Here is an 18,193-nt window from a genome sequence, read left to right on the forward strand (position 1 = left end):
TCAGAAATAGTAACATACTGTGTATTATATTTTACGGTTTTTAACAGTAATTTATAACTCAATATTTTTTACTATGTATAGATATACTACAATTCATTAATAAATAATTTAATATAAAAAAAATAGTATCATATTTTATTCCTGCACTAGTGATATCATTTTCAAAAAAGAATATATATATATATATATATATATATATATATATATAAAACTTTATAATATAAAAAACTACCTCAATTCAAATTCATTTAAAAACTACGTATAACCATAGAAACTGGTAAATATCATTCACCACCACAAAAGACATCAACTTAAGAATAAATTTTTTCTACCTATATTTTAATACAAAGTTTCATAAACCATCATTGAAATTATAACTTGAAACAAGTTACATCAATTAACAACCCAATATTTTATTAAATTCCAACACATTCACTTATAAACTTATGAACTTGAAATTTAGTTAATTTTAAAATTTCATAATTGAAGAAAGAAAAACCCTGTACCAAATTCCCATATTACCATGCAACCTTTTTTTTATCAGACCAACTATGTAACAATAGTTGCTCAACATTCTAACTCATTCTTAAAAAAATACCTACTAGCTTAGATGGTACATGCACGAATATGAACATCCAATTCTAATTCAATAGTTAACACGAAATAATTTACTAACCTAAAAACAAATCGAACAATAAGAATTTACATAAGAAACAAGAAAAATTTAATCACTTTTTACAACTAACCGAACTAAAAATAGAATTCAAGCTCGAGAAAGATATTTAAAAGAGTTTTAGAATAAAAAAAACATTTTCTTTAATTTTAAAAAAAGTTATCTGTTACAACTAAGTTCTTTTATCGGTATAAAATTACATAATTAGATAATTATAAAATTATGGATTATAATTTAATAATTTTTATTTTATATTTTTTTAATTTTATAATTTCATTATTTAATATTTTTATAATTTCATAGTTGCATAATTTCATAATTTTTAATTTTATAGTTTTTTTATTATCTATTTTTATAATTTTATAACTTTATAACTTTATATTTGTTTGTTTTTATAATTAAATAACCTTATAATTTTGTATTCTAGTAAATTTACAATTAAATATTTTATTTATTTTTTATTTTATAATTTCATAATTTTAATTGAATTTAGAAACAATTTTCATTATCTACATTAAGAATGATTTTGTCTTTGTCCATACTCAATTAAAAAGTTTTAAAATTTTAAACACTATCACACAAAATTAATAAGGATTCAATTGAAATTTTTTAAATTCATTCCAAACTCAAAACATAGTTAAGTCTACATTTTTTAACAAATGTGCTTTACTAACAATTTTTTTTATTTAGAACCTAATGTTCTAAAAACATTTGCAATAAAATTGTTTAGTTTTTTAATAATGTTTTAAAATACACAGTAATTTAAATTTAAATTTTTATTATATAATTTAATTATGTGAAAATTAAAGCATAAATTTTTATTTTATGGTTTAACTATGTTAAAATTAATTCATCAAAGAACTAGATTGAACTGGCTCCGTCTCGTCTTATGGATAAATTTGATTTTAAAATATGATTTAATAAAAATTTTAAGTGTAAATTCACCCAACTTATTTATTGTGCATTCCCACATTATCATAAGAGATATGTAAATAATTACATAAATTTTTTAATTTTTTAATTGATTAGATAATTAATTGATTGCAGTTTTTTTAAAATTTTTTTTATGTAATGTATGGTTAAAAATTGTTATAAATATATATTATGTAGTCGACATTTAGATTTTTTTATTACAATGTTGCGGTTGTTGGCTGTTGAAAGATTTTTTTTATGAATTAGTTGTGCTGATCACCTGGATAGGGTTTATATTAACAAAAATCATCTTGATTACATGGCCACAATATCAGAAACTGCCAATTATCAAATCTGATTTCTGACAGCTAAATCTCAGCCCTTCCTGCCTTATCATACTACTCTTATCTTTCCCTCTATTTATCTTTTCTTGCATCTCTGGACTCAATCACCAATTTACTCTCATTTCCACCGTCTATCAACTTCTTTCACTCTTCCAACTTCCACACTAAATTTCAATTACTCATCCACTTCTACAGGTGAGTTTCTAGTTCTTCATTTATTCTCTCTTCTTTTTCCTTTCTCTTTTTCTTCACCATTTCTCTTTTTCCTGTCACAGCTTCAATGGCACCAAGATACAGTCGCTCAAAGGGCAAAGGAGAGAAGAAAAAGAAAGAAGAAAAGGGTAACAAATTCCTTAGCTCAATGCTTCTCAATGCTTATTCTTATTTACAGGCGTTTCAATAGGGATAAGAGGACTTCTTTGTTTAACCAGTATCATAATAGTACCAAATGTAGAAATTATGAAAATAAAAGTACAAAAGAGTTGCATTTATCATGATAACGCCAGATTGGCTGACTTAACAGTTTCTTCTTGCAATTCTGCAGTTCTTCCTGTTGTAATGGATATCACTGTTAATCTGCCCGATGAAACACATGTTGTTCTCAAGGTTTGCTTATTTTATCTGTGAACAGATTATAACTTCTAATTAGTAATATGAGATGATTAATAAATTCAGTGTCTGCTTTCTGATATTTTTCATGTCCAGTAGTTTATTTTGGTATACTGTCTATTGGCAGCCACCTTCTGTCTCTTTTGTGACCACAGTAATGAACATGTTTTATAATGTTAGAAAGTAATCTTCAGGGTGAAAAGAGAATAGAACTAGCAAATAAATGAATCAGAGAATTAAGAGGAAGAAAAATGATTCTTAATCTTATCATAAATGTCCTACATATAGGGAAAGAATAAAGAATGAAAAGAAAGCTTAACAGAAAAAATAGAACTGGTACTGACTATATAAGAAACTAACTGATTTTAACAAAACTGGTTCTGATTTAACAGAGATGTATATCATCTAACATGCAACATCAATCTCGTTAGTGTTGAACTGGATACTTAATTTATTATTATAAACTCAAAAGCTTGATGAATTCTATGAGGAGCATCCAAGATTCTAAAGTCATTATTTCTATATACCTTCTTTGGATTTACTAGATGTATCCCACTTTCCATGAACATGTTAATTTGTGTCTGGAAGAAATAGAAGCGTGTGGTACTAAGTTATTATTTAGAGGATGACAAGGTTTACACAATGATTGAAGAAAAAAGAAGTTCTAACTGAAACCAAAATAACTTCTAGATAAGTCTTTTTCATGTAGCGTACAAGTAATTGATTTGAATATAAGATCTGAGATAGCTTTCACCACTTTATTGATTCTATTTCTTATGTTTCTGGTAAAAGTCTGTAAAATACTTGTTGGAAGGGACTGATTGTTTTTGTGAAACAGGGGATATCAATGGACAAAATAATTGATGTTCGTAGACTTTTATCAGTGAATACAGAGACTTGTTATATCACTAATTTTTCCCTATCTCATGAGGTAAATTTTGCACAATATTAATTATTTATTTTAAGCATTTCACTGTAGTAATCTGGACTCTGGAGCATTTATTTTCTTTCTTTACAAAAATAAATAATTAAATTGTTGCTAACATGAGTTCAATTAAGGTAATTGTTGATGAGAGAGTTTATTTGTGAATTATTAAAAAATATTAAAGTTATACAAGAAAGAGAATATACAGTAAATGATAATCTTATCTTAAACAATTTTATTTCATAATTTTATTTTCAACATTCTTTTATTTCCTTTTCTTTTTGTTATTTTTATCTAACATTACAAGCCGAAAATATAGATTAGATAGTAGATAAAATTACGAAACACCTCAGCATTACACTGATAAATTAAAAAATAATCAAGCCATGAAGAAGTTAGGTAAACCAAAATTAAGCTTGAATTATTGTTGTCTTTTGAGCTAGTTTAAGTTTTACAGCGTGTTTTGCTCATTTTTTAAATTAATTAAAACACCTTGATAATATGATTAATTACACAAATTGTCATATTAAAAATTATTAGATCCTCTAATTACTATTCTAAAATTAGGCTTATACATAAATCATTAAATTAATTATGTATTAAAATTAACTTATTATCATTAATTTAATATGCGCTCATTTTGTTGTAAAACTTTTTTAGTACTGTCCAATACAAAAATTTAAATTTATGATACACATAAATTAAACCTTTTAATTGTAAGGAATTTATTATTTTGTTTTTAGTACGAACTTTCATAAAGAAAGCAAAAAGAATCCTCCTAATTAGTATTACTGTGTTATCTTGGTCCTCTTTCTTTTATTCAAGTATTTTTGACGAATTATAGTTTCTATTTTTATTTTGTTGGAGTTGTAAGTATAATAATTTATTCTTTCTACAAACAACTTTTTATAAAAGAAAATAACGAAGATCACGGCTCTTTAATATATTTTTAGTATAAACAAAATAAAAAAATATTAGAGTAATTTGCTTTTTTGTTATATTTAAATATATCTTAACGAGGATATTTTTAAATAAAAGGTGAGAGGACCGTTATTGAAGGATACGGTGGACGTGTTTGCACTCAAGCCATGCGTCCTCACTTTAATCGAAGGTATTTTTTAAATTCATTTTACATTACCTATAGATTATTTTTAATTAATAAGAAATAAATTAATCAAAAACTGTACTAAAAACTGTACAACGGGGATCCCTTTTGCAGAGGATTATGACGAAGATAGAGCAGTGGCTCACGTCAGACGGCTACTGGACATCGTGGCCTGCACGACGAACTTCGGCCACTCGTCGGCGGCGAAGAATGTGAACTCTTACGCGCCGCCGCCCGCGGCGGTTTCCGTTGACGGAGATTGCGAGATAAGCCACTCGCGCCCTAGGCTCGGTAGCTTCTACGAGTTTTTCTCTCTTTCGCATCTCACTCATCCTTTCCAATGTACAATCCTTTCTCTTCCTTTTGAGTTTCTTTTCTTCGTTTCCTTGTCTAAAACTCCTGAGTTCGCGACAGATATAAAGAAAACAGTGAGACGACGAGTTCCGGAGATATTGGAGGCGGATCATCTCTTCTCCTTTGATGTAAATATATTTACACAATTGTAATTTTTGTTACTTTTTCGAGTGAGAATTGAGAAACAATGAAATCTCTTCGTTTATGCTTATTAGGTGAAGCTATGTAACGGGAAAGTAGTGCACGTTGAAGCTTGCAGAAATGGATTTTGCAGTGTTGGAAAGCAGCTCATATTTAGTCATAACCTTGTTGATTTGTTAACACGGCTTAGTAGAGCTTTTGCTACTGTTAGTTTTCATGCCTCTACATAAATGTTTACTTTGGATAGGGTTTAAGCTAGTTCTAACTTCGGTTAGTTTTACGAATTTCTTTTCTCAATTTCAGGCTTATGATGATCTATTAAAAGCATTTTCAGAACGTAACAAGGTACCGGACACCTTTTTTATTTTGTTTTTCTTGTTCACTATGCTTATTACTTACTATAACTAGTGCATGGAAGTACCGTAGAACAATTTAATATCTATTTTCATGTGCTTACTTGTGCTCTGTCACTTCCCGTTTCCTTTTGTCCCTTCAGTTTGGGAATCTCCCTTACGGCTTCAGAGCCAACACATGGCTTGTTCCTCCTGCAGTGGTGCAATCACCGTCAGTTTTCCCTCCCCTTCCCGTGGAGGATAAAAACTGGGGAGGAAATGGTGGCGGTCTAGGAAGGGATGGGAAATTTGATTTGATTCCTTGGGCCAAGGAGTTTTCATTTATTGCATTTATGCCTTGCAAGACAGCAGAAGAAAGGCAAATTCGTGATAGAAAAGCATTCCTTCTCCACACTTTATTTGTTGATGTTGCCATTTTGAGAGCTATTAAGGCTGTTAAACAGCTAATGGGAGAGTCCGATGTACACAGTTCTTCTACAGAAAATGGTATTCATTTCACCGAGAGAGTAGGTGACTTGAGTATCAGAGTCATGAAGGATGCGTCTGTCGCTAACTGCAAGGTTGATTCAAAAATTGATGGAGTTGAAACTACTGGAATAAATCAAAAGGATCTAATAGAGAGAAATCTACTGAAAGGAATTACTGCTGATGAGAATACTGCAGCCCATGTATGATAACTTTTACATAGAAAGAGTGGTTGTAGTTCCTTAAAGCTGTTTCTTTGCCATCATATAACTGATAAACACTCCACATTCTGCATGCAGGACATTACCACTTTAGGTGTTGTTGTTATAAGGTACTGTGGTTATTTGGTTTCCGTGAAAGTTGAGGGGGGAGAAAATGAAAATGTCAACTCTTCATCTTATCAAAGTATTGAATTGTTTGATCAGCCAGATGGTGGTGCCAATGCACTCAACATTAACAGGTACTCCTTCTAAACTCAAATATAGGTGAAAAAAAAACATACATAGTGAACCAAAAATATAAACAAATCTTAACTAATTTAACCCTATTTAATGATATCATCCCCAAAACCCCGGTTATTTTAGTGGGTTGTATTTTCACAGATTGGGAAAAAATCTTTTTTAAAATGAATTTAGTAAAATTTAATGATGTTAATTTTCTGAATTAGCATGAATTAGTTTTTTATTATTGGCTTATATATGAGCTTAGGGCAGTATTTTCTATCCATTGAATGTGGTAGTTTCACTACTTTACATTATGCTCGTGTGCTATAAACTATGCGCTCTCTCCAGTTTGTGTATTATGGTTTGTAATTTTATTAGCTGGACCTACAACACGAGTGAGAATTGTATTTATGAATAAGATCTAACCATGGTTTTGATGTTTTTTGTTAGATATAAGATTCTAACAATTGAATCTAATTCAGTGTTTTTATCCTGTGTCTATAAAGACTGACACAAATCAATAGAATGGTGTGCCTGACATTTTTCAAACACAGACCAGGACACTTGTCCATACACCTTGGACACATGTTGGACACCCATCTACTGTGTCACAACTTATTTATCTTTTTCTGGCTGGAGAACCTCCAAAACACAGGCTAAGAGAGCGAGCTGGCCTTGCTTTTGGCTAAACATTATCTTAAAAAATGATCATTATTTAAAAAGTCTTATATTATCAATGTTGGGAGACTCCATCTTTACTGATTGTTTTAATTTTAAGAGATATGATTCATCTTATTGTGGGATCTTTTTTGTAAAGATTGCATTGTGAAACAAACCTTTTTAGTTACTGTTGTATGAAAATTGTAAAGCCTAACAACTTTGTTTTCAGAAGGTAATATATATAAATATTGATTCTAATTAATTTAGACTTTTGTCTTATTAGTGTGTGTGTGTGTGTGTATATCTTATATTTTGGACATTAGTTGTGTCCTGTTGTTTGTGTTAGAGTTGGTGCTTCATAGTGTTGGATGTGTGATTGAAAAAGTTTCATTGTGGGGGTTTCTTTTGATGAAATTTGTAACCTTGATTTGGTTGTTTATTCTTCTATTTCTTTTTCTTCTGTATTTGGAGGAATTTTTATTCTTTATAATTTTCATTTTTGGAGCTACTCTTCAGTTAGCTTGTCTGTTTTTATTTTTTGGCTTTTGTTACATTTACAACTTTCTTTGGTTGATCCATTGATCTAATTCTTATTCATCAACCACTACAAGATCTTTGGGCCTTTAATTATTTTTCCTTTTTTGCAGTTTAAGACTACTTCTCAACTCAGCACAGTCAGAGAAGAATAGACCCAATCAGATGCAAATGCATGAGACTGAAGAGCTTGGAGTTTGTCAAGCTTTTGTGGAGAGGCTTATTAAAGAAAGCCTTTCTAAGCTTGAGGAAGAGGAACCTGGTGTGGACAATTTCATTAGATGGGAACTTGGAGCGTGCTGGATACAACATTTGCAAGACCACAATAGCGAAAAGGATAAAAAACCATTGTTGGATAAGGCTGAGAATGAAATGAAGGTTGAGGGGCTAGGGAAACCCTTCAAAGCCCTTAAGAATAATAAAAATAAATCTGATCGAAGTAGTGTGAAACTGGCATCTGAAAACTCCAAATCTCATGTGGCATGTGTTAATGGAGAGCCTGAAAGTGCTTTGGTGCCCTCAGTAGAATCCACACAAGAAACAGCAGCAGCAAAAAATGAGCTTTTGCTAAAGGGATTGCTATCTGAAGCAGCTTTTACTCGGTTAAAAGAATCAGGAACTGGACTTCACAGCAAGGTATTTTCTTCAATGTCTAACAAAGTATCTCTAAAATTTTCAGTATTTGAACTTAACTGTTACATTAAACATCTGACCTAAATTGATTTGTTTTATCATCAGTCCATGCAAGACCTCATTGACTTGTCTAAAAAATATTACATGGATGTTGCTCTCCCGAAGCTGGTAATGTTATGATTTTGTTTGCCTAGTTTCTGAAAAGGCATTCTAATTGATAAGATTATGAACATCCCCTTTCTAGCAGTAGTAGCAACTACAACAATAATAATAATTATATGCAATACAGGTTGCAGATTTTGGCTCGTTGGAACTCTCTCCCGTTGATGGTCGCACCTTAACTGATTTTATGCATACTAGGGGTCTACGTATGCATTCTCTTGGACATGTCGTTAGTGCTCTAAACTTGTTTTCTTACTGTGTAGTTGTAATAAATAGTTTCTGCATTTTTCATGTGGACCAAAAGCAGATCTCTTGTGGCCGTCTTTATGGTTGAATACTTTCTGCATTTTTCATAAGAACTTATAGTTTGTGAGTATTTGGTTAACATATTTCATGATATAATTACCACTCCAATTCTGAATATATGACTATGAAACGCACTTGGCCATCAGATTTCTTCAAAAATTATATCACTTCAAAAATTATGCAGACCCAAGTCCACAGACCTTCATGGATAATGGACTCTTTTTTTCTTAATCTGCATAATTATATTCAGTTTATAACACTTGGCGATCAGATTTCTTCACTATTATATAGGGGTGTGTATATAGACCCAGGCCCACCAACCTTCATGTATAATGGACTCTTTCTTTCTTAATCCATATGATTATATTCAATCTACCGGCCGGGTCTGTTAAATATGTTGGCTTTACAGGTTTAATCCATGTATTTGTGGACCAGTCCACGGATTTCAAACTTAGTGTTTTAGACAAAAAAGTTGAGTTTATTAAATTTCAATTTAGTTTTACAGATAGTAGTTTGATAGCTAAATTGCTAGATATTAGTCTGATAGATGATACTTTACAAAATGAAAAAAATTAAATAGTTTTTTTTATTAGTAGATTTTTTCATTTTTATGGATCACTATTTAGGCCTGTCGACTGGTCCAATTTATATTTGGGCTTTTGTGAATTAGATATGGACCCAGAAGAGAAGATTGAAATGGATTTATCCGGACCATTTAAAAAGAATGTTTTGTGAACTGGGTATTAACCAGGCCGGACCAGTCTGATTACTCACCCCTATTTGCTCATTCTTCTGACATCCAGATTTCTTCTCCCACTTATGTACTGCTTTAATTTCCACCCTTGTTATACTGTCTACCTCTACTCTTACCTCTATTCTTTTGGAGGTTTTATTTTCAAAGGCTAAAAGAAAAGAGGAAGGATATTGTGTCTTATGTTTAAATTTATATTGGCCTTTTCATGTTTCATGACGTTTGCCTCTTAATTTTCTTTTCATAGGTCAAGCTTTCCGAAAAACTATCACATGTACAATCACTTTGTATTCATGAGATGATAGTTCGAGCTTTCAAGCATATCCTGCGGGCAGTGATTGCAGTTGTTGACAAGGAAATAATGGCAGCATCCATTGCTGCTGCATTGAATTTGCTGCTTGGTGTTCCTGAAGATAGAGAGTCGGATAAATCATTCAAAATCCACCCTCTTGTATGGAAATGGCTAGAGGTGTTTCTGAAGAAACGATTTGATTGGGATCTTAGCAGCTTGAATTACAGTAATGTGAGGAAGTTTGTGATTTTGCGTGGCTTATGTCATAAGGTACTGGAAGTAGGCTATGGAATATGCAGTATCTGTTGCATTTTATTGCATAGCAATGGAGTCGTACATTTATGTCCTTTTCATATTTTCATTTAGTAGGACTCTTTGGCTGTATTTTATGATTCACTATGATAATTTCATGCTGAGCACGCAAGCTACTTAAGTAGTCTACTGATCATTCCACTTAGACTCCTTATAATACCGTAGTCACTATCAGATTACAGGTTTAATTTGTGATCATGAAATAAAGTGTATAGGTTGGCTGGATTTTCTACGGGTGCTGATCACTTTGAAGTTAAAATATCCTCTAATAATTATTTGCGTGTAAGGCAGGTTTGCACAATCGTAATGTGTTGGTGTCCACATTGTTTTAAACTTTTACCATTAGATTTCTCTCCAAACCATCCACTACTCTCTTTCAGATTCCCACGTCATATTAAGTATATTAAAATGTTAAAAGATGATTTTAAAAAATCAAAGTAATCTTTTTTTTCCAAAGAAAATGTCAAAAAGCCAGGCAGTGCATATCTTTGAAATTGCTTATAAGGATGTTCATGAATCATAATAGTTTCCCCATATGCATGTGTGTATATTGGTAATTAGGTACACTATGCACACATGTTCGGTCTTATACTAATCTATAGATTGTAGTTCTTATGGTTATCAATGGAAAATGACATTTAAGTTGTTTCTTAATTGACATTTTTTTTGCTGCTACCTTTCATGTTAGGTTGGCATTGAGCTTGTTCCAAGGGATCTTGATATGAATTCTTCAATTCCCTTCCAGAAATCTGACATTGTCAGCTTGGTCCCAGTTCACAAGGTAATAACATAGACAAGACCATTGTACGATGTCTTGTCTAATGGTTTGGAAATTTGCTGATTGATCCAAACTTTGTAAACTATACATCTTTTGCAGCAAGCAGCATGCTCATCTGCAGATGGCAGGCAGCTATTAGAGTCATCAAAAACAGCTTTAGACAAGGGAAAGCTCGAAGATGCTGTTACCTATGGAACAAAGGTATCTCTATCTTCAGTGGCCTTTGTCAGGAAATTCTATTAACCTCTGACAATTTACTTCGACAGTAAATGCCTTTTCTTATGATGACTGCTGTAATTTGTCGGTGACAGGCTCTTGCTAGACTTGTAGCTGTTTGTGGCCCCTATCATCGGATGACAGCAGGAGCATACAGCTTACTTGCTGTAGTCTTATATCACACTGGAGACTTCAATCAGGTCTTGTTTTTTGTCATTCTGTTTTGGTTTCGAGACATGTTGCATTAGAAAGCAAAGAAGCATATATAGCCTAGATATACAGTCAAAACAAATAACATTCAATCATTTTAGTTTGCAGTTTTTCACTGTGTTGACTATTGTTCAATGTTAAATATGTAATCTAAGTTTTTTTTTTTTTGTCTTTGAATTCAATTCCAATTCATTGAACTGTTTATTCCAACTACAGGCTACAATTTATCAACAAAAAGCTTTGGATATTAATGAAAGAGAGCTAGGTCTGGATCATCCAGATACTATGAAGAGTTATGGGGATCTTGCAGTTTTCTACTACAGACTTCAACATACAGAGTTAGCTCTGAAGTATGTTTTGTTCTTGCAGTGGTGATGCATAATTGTACACAGACATCTCATAATTAAAATTTCCCTTGGTTTTTCTTACCTTATATGACTAAACATTAATGTATTAATTCAAAATAATAATTTATCAGGTAACAGAAAAGACATTACGTAGACAGGACAGGAAAGGATGTGCTATCCATCTTTGGTGTACTGAAAAAATTATGAGGGAAAATAGATAGGAATGTATTACTTATAAACAATTAAATTGTTCTAGCCCTGGGTACAGAGCTGTTTGCAATAGGAAAATAGGGAAAAGACTAACAAGAAATGTCCAAGTGTTCAACAGGCCTTGTCTTCCAAGGCCCCAGTTCTGAAGTTCTAGCCCTTACCCCTCTCCATGATTTCCTACACTTAGATTCTTTCTCCACACAACCAACTCACATTCCTTCTCTACTCCAGATTGGCAGTTGGAAGGTGTACCACAACTCCCTCTCCTTACATATTACAGACACCTTAGTTAACTTGGCTTCAGGTTCTCATCACTACCTAGTTTGGCTGTCTAGTCTGATATTCTTAACAGAATAAGATTAATGATAACCAGTTTAAAATAGTGGCCATGTATTTAGAAAATTGAGTGCTAGCTCAATACTTATGATGATTTCTTTTATTTGTTTACTGATTTTGAATGTTAATACAGACATATAGACACCTTTTGCTTTGGCTTTGGTTCTCATTACTGCCTACTTGGGTTGTCTAGTCTGATGTTCTTCACAAAATAGGATTAATGATAACCAGTTTAAAATAGTTGGTGTGGATTTAGAATGTTCAATTTTTATGATGATTTATTAATTTGTTTACTGATTGCATCTGCAACTATTATCAACCAGGTATGTAAAGCGGGCATTATATCTTTTGCATCTAACGTGTGGTCCATCTCATCCAAACACTGCTGCAACATACATTAATGTGGCTATGATGGAGGAAGGGCTTGGTAATGTAAATGTGGCTCTTAGGTATCTTCACAAAGCTCTAAAGTGCAACCAAAGATTACTTGGTCCAGATCATATTCAGGTTTTATGTTCATTTTATTTCTTGCCTTTGCCAAGTTTGTTTAATTTTTTGAGATCCTTGATGTAAAATGTAATATTTGAATTCTTGGATGAATTGATAAAACGTGCATTCTAAAAGGTGCATTCTATTAATGAGGATAAAACTTAGAAATTATAAAACAAAATCTGTACAGCAATTAGTTCCACTAATATAAATTCATCTGAAATTCCAAAATAATGAGTTCACAACTCTTTGTTTTAATCTGTATATTCTTGGAATTTTAATTCTGTGTAGACTGCTGCAAGTTATCATGCAATAGCAATAGCACTCTCATTGATGGAAGCGTATCCTTTGAGTGTACAGCATGAGCAAACAACACTGCAAATTCTGCGGGCAAAACTTGGTCCAGATGACTTGCGGACCCAGGTATAAATAACAAAAGTACCCAGTAATTCAGAAGAAGAGGAAATAACAATAATTCACAACTTTGAAGTTGGTAGGGTGATCTGGCGAACTTGTATATGTATTGGATAACCACCTTAAACAGAACTAGGTTTGAGCAGTTCTCAATTTACAAGTATGCTTTGTAGACCTGGGTTAGACCATAAGTCCATATTTTAAGAGTTTGAGTAGTTTGTATCACAATTAAAATATTTGTATTTATCATTCTCATTAAACTAATAGTTCATTTAGTAAGTTCCCATTACTGGTCTTACAATGAATTAGTACAGTTTTCCATAATCCAAAGTTTTTTGATAAAATGTGCAGGATGCTGCTGCTTGGCTTGAGTATTTTGAGTCCAAGGCTATAGAACAACAAGAAGCTGCACGGAATGGTACTCAAAAGCCAGATACATCTATTGCTAGCAAGGGCCATCTAAGGTATAATAAAATTGCCTGGGATGTATGGATCGGGTACTTTTATAGCATTACTCGTGCACAGTTGTAATTTAATCAAGTACTAGTAGCTGTTACTTGTGCATAGGTGTCTTTTAATAAACCTCACAGGTAACGATGAAAATAGGTAAGTTGGCTATCGAGGGCCAGTGGCCCAGCCCCCATTATGCCAAGTCCAGAACTGCTAACTAAAGAAGTTAGGCCAACACTTTTTTAAATTTCTATTTAGTTAAAATGTCAGGGTTTTGACCATTTCAAAAGCTGTTTGTGCCAAATAGAATGATCTTATTAAGTAAATATAAGTATTATAATAATAATATTATTGTTATTATTATAGCATTTAACTTTTACTGTAATCTTTCTACATAATATACATTTTATTCAATTTAGAGACTCAGGCATGTTGACCCACCAAACATAGGTCCATAAACCTATTTAGAAGTAGGTTTGTGGGCCTGTAAAATAGATTTTCTACATAGACTTTTTAAGGATTTTCTTCTTGCACCCCCAGAATTTCTAACTGTATCCCTATAAATTTAAAATAACCATATGAAATGCATTCCAGAACAAGCTTTCTGGAATTTTCAGAGCAAAATTTCCAGACCATATGAAATGCTTTCCAGAACAAGCTTTTTGGAACATATGAGATGCTTTCAGGAAGAAAAAGGCCTTTTTGATAGACTTGTAGGTCAGATTAGGCTTGAATCCTCCGAGAAAGGCCTATGTTAAGTAATAGGCCAAGCTTGGACCTTAGATCTGGAAGTGGTCAGGCCTATTAAGGGCAACCATTTTCACTCCTACTTATGGGAGAATTTCTGTTAAGTTTTGGTTTGGAGATTATAATATGCAATTTTATTGGAAATTATTTGATATTTCTAATGACTATTGATACAAACTTTTGTTGTTCTCTTGGTCGAGACTGTCTTCATTTTACAATGCTTTGAATCATCGGCAACATGTTCATTTTAATTGTATGAAATTCCAATTCTGAAATGTATGGATAATTAGATTGATATAGAACATGATATGGGCATGAACACTGCAACAGAGCAAAATTTTGAAGGGTTTCAGGTGTTTATTGAAGTTTGGGGTATCAGATTCCAGTGTATGTCTAGCACAAACATGATTATTTTTTTTAAATGTTTATTGGTAGTGTGTCAAAACTTCCCATTAACCTCTTCAAATTTGGAATCTGACATATGTTGTATATCTATCATACATTCAAACATAAAATTTTACCCCGACTCATTATATTTCCATGGAATTTGTCAGTGTGTCAGATTTGCTTGACTACATTAATCCAAGTCATGATCCCAAAGGGAGAGATATTGCACTAAGAAAAAGAAGCCAGATAGCTAAGGTATGATGCAGATTTACCGATCTTGATATTTTTAACCTTTAAGTTTGAGATTTTGATTAGAAGTATACAGAACAGTTTTCTGATTTCTGATTGTTACTTATATACATTTTCCGATATTGCTAAAATGTTTGCATAGGTTACTTTCTTAACACCGTTGTACAATGTGTTAATTGAAAAAACATGGAATAAACTTCAGGACTAATTTGGTCAATAGTTAGAAGAAAACTGCATTGAAGGAATCAGATACCTAATAGAGCCTCTCTTTTTTTCCCCTTTAATGTTGAACTGTGACTGCATGGGCCATGAAGTAACAGTTTTTACTTAATGAAAATATTTTAAATTGTTGCGGTACCTGCCTACTTGTGGTGTTTCTTGTACGTATTTTCATAATATTAATTTCACAAAGAAATATTTAGCAGATGAGGATGGAATCCTGCCAGAACATTGGCTCAGCAAGTTCTGATGAGTCTTGGAAAGAAACTCCAAGAGAGACTTCAGATGAAGTAATACTCATACCTGGAGCAGGTGTTGATGTAGATACTGATCTGGAGACCAACTCAGCACCTGATTCAGAACAGCCCATTTTAGAAAAGACCTTGGATGAAAAACAAGTTTCTGTTGAAATCTTGTCTGAAGCACATGCTGATGGTGAGGATGGATGGCAACCAGTTCAACGGCCAAGATCATCTGGTTCATATGGCCAGCGGCTGAAGCAAAGACGAGCAACAATTGGTAAAGTTTATTATCAGAAAAAGAAAATGGAATCTGGCATAGACTATACCTATGGGAAGAGTAGTGAACAGAACAATAGATGTTATATTCTGAAGAAGAGAACAATATCTCATGGGGTTTATGCTGATGATCATACTGTAAACATATCCCAAGGAAGTAAATTTGGAAGGAAAGTGGTCAAAGCTGCTACATACAGGGTGAAGTCCATGTCTGCATCTGATAAGACTACTGTAAAGGATTCATCAGAAATTGGTGATAAACTAATCAGTTCTTACTCACAAGTTGGTTCACTTTCAGCATCAAATGATAATAGTACTCTTAAGACTTCTATAATTAGTATTGGGAAATCTCCTTCATACAAAGAAGTGGCAGTGGCTCCTCCTGGGACAATTTCCAAGTTGCAAGTCTATAATCCTCAAAGTAATATTCCTGTTTTGGGGGTGGTAAAACATGAAGAGGAAGATTTTAAAATTCATGCAAATTCTGAACCAACCCTGGATGAGGAAAAAAATACATTAAAAGAGAAGGACAAAAGTTCTGTGTCAGATTCTTTGGATTCAAATCATACTGATGATCCTGAGAGGAAACAAACACAGTTTACTGATTCTGTTCAAGAAAAATTGGAGAGTGCTGAAGGGGTTGATTCTGTGGATGTTGAGGTTCATGAAGCAGTTGATAATATCATAATGATTGATGCAGTGGAGGATCTTCTGGATTCTCATAAACTTAACGTTGACACTAGCAACTCTGACTGTTTTGAACTCCCTAATCATACTACTACCATCTCACAAGAAGGTGAAGATTTAAGAGTCAGTGTTTCTCCATCAAGTCAGGGTGATTCCCAGGGTATTCCATATAAGAAGTTATCTGCATCTGCAGCTCCATTCAATCCGGCACTAGGCATTGCACGAGCTGCACCAGTTCCTTCTGTTCCTGGTGCTGTTCCGCCAATTGGGCCCTGGCCAGTAAATATGAATGTTCACCATGGACCTGCTACCATGTTACCCGCAGTTACCCAAATGTGTTCCTCTCCTCACCATGCATACCCATCACCTCCACCTACACCAAACATGATACAACCATTGCCATTCATGTATCCTCCTTATACTCAGCCTCAATCAATACCATCCAACAATTTTCCAGTTACTAGCAGCGCATTTCATGTCAATCAGTTCGCATGGCAATATAATATGAACTCAACTGTATCTAATTTTGGTCCCAATGCAGTATGGCCTGGTTGTCATGCGGTGGAATTTCCTCCTCTGGCACCTAGCATCAAACCAATTCCTGATCCCATTTTGGAGCCACAAAAACAGCGTCATGTTTCAAAAAGTTCAAGCTCCGCTTTTGTTCTGCCGGAGGGCTTTACTAATGATGGTGGATACAAGAAAGAGGGGCAACCTTTAGAATCAGAGACTGGCGAGGATGAAGTGGGTAGAGTTCACGCAGAAAGTGTGAAAGAAAATGGGAATCCTAATTTTCATGGGTTTGAAAATGCTGGGGACAAACCCAATAATGACATTGGCTTGAATAAGATCAGCAGAAATGAAAAGAACATAGATGGTGAGAAAACGTTCAGTATTTTGATTAGGGGAAGAAGAAACCGGAAGCAGACACTAAGAATGCCAATAAGTTTGCTAACTAGACCCAGTAGCTCACAGTCATTCAAGGTTACTTATAACCGCGTTGTCAGAGGAAGTGATGTACCCAAGTCCATCAACTTGTCTTCTTGAATAGATTGTACAGCTACTGCTTAACCCAAAGTCTCTTTGTTGTTACTAATAAACTATAGCAGAATTACTGCCAATAAAGGAGAGATATCTCACAATTTCATGTGCAAAAGGAGATGTGGTTTTCGATCATTTATGGAACTCAATCACAATTTCCTTGCAGCTAACTATGTATCTACCTTGCCAAGGGAAGTTTCTGTGAGTATTCTACTTTTCTGCAGAAATTTAACTTCTGGAAAAGTTAATACACAATGTTGTATAATTTATTCATTCTGTCCATTGCCCCAAACAACACGTCCTCTAAAAACAATGCATCATTTATTGTTTGAAGAAAATATAGTTGCACCAGTGAAGCTTCTTACGTCATGGAACTAGATTTGACCTTGACTGAAAGATCAGGAGGGTTATTTTTCTACCAAAAGCTGGAGCTATTTTATTGATTCCGTTGTCCCAGCTAGTCGCAGCTTATCATCTAGAATCACTAGGGTGCATTATTTGATTATTAGTTGGGACATGGAAATGTTCTTGTGAATCAAAATCTTATTGGAGTTGCTGCAAACAGCAGCCAATAGTTATCTTTGTTCAGCATGCAGGGTCATCGCTATCAGTTGTGGGGTCGCAGAGGCACCTTGACGGTGGAAAACATTTTTCAATATCTAGTTAGGCAATTTTGGCATGCTGAATTACAGGATTATAGATCGTGTCTAATTTTCCTTTTGTTACATCATTGGCAATAGTTTTGTTAATTAATTTGGTTCTTTTGTATATACTTTGGAATAATTTCCCGTGTATTGGTGGTTCTCTTTTTCTGTTTGACTTGATATCTTTTTTGGTTACATTTGGAATCTTGTGAAAGTTCTATCAATGAAAGATCATTGTTTGATACAATTGAGTAGAAGTATGAACTATATCTGACTA

At 33.2% G+C, this 18,193-nt stretch overlaps 1 protein-coding gene across 1 annotated transcript; it reads left to right on the forward strand.

Moving 5' to 3' along the window:
• The first annotated feature begins 1,979 nt into the window (after positions 1 to 1,979).
• On the forward strand, positions 1,980 to 18,163 carry LOC124828625 (protein REDUCED CHLOROPLAST COVERAGE 1-like). The gene is made up of 24 exons (XM_047301982.2): positions 1,980 to 2,124; positions 2,205 to 2,270; positions 2,474 to 2,535; positions 3,377 to 3,469; positions 4,502 to 4,574; positions 4,683 to 4,910; positions 4,983 to 5,050; positions 5,138 to 5,269; positions 5,367 to 5,408; positions 5,560 to 6,084; positions 6,181 to 6,341; positions 7,632 to 8,154; positions 8,257 to 8,319; positions 8,441 to 8,542; positions 9,618 to 9,932; positions 10,663 to 10,755; positions 10,852 to 10,953; positions 11,064 to 11,168; positions 11,395 to 11,528; positions 12,395 to 12,578; positions 12,852 to 12,983; positions 13,326 to 13,438; positions 14,726 to 14,813; positions 15,233 to 18,163. Exons 2-24 carry the CDS (start codon positions 2,210 to 2,212, stop codon positions 17,276 to 17,278), a joined length of 5,445 nt encoding a protein of 1,814 aa, XP_047157938.1. The 5' UTR covers positions 1,980 to 2,124; positions 2,205 to 2,209; the 3' UTR covers positions 17,279 to 18,163.
• Positions 18,164 to 18,193: the final 30 nt, after the last annotated feature.

The sequence above is a fragment of the Vigna umbellata genome, chromosome 5 (genome assembly GCF_029865625.1).
Source record: "Vigna umbellata cultivar VRB3 chromosome 5, Vumbellata_1.0, whole genome shotgun sequence".
NCBI classification, from domain to species: domain Eukaryota; kingdom Viridiplantae; phylum Streptophyta; class Magnoliopsida; order Fabales; family Fabaceae; genus Vigna; species Vigna umbellata.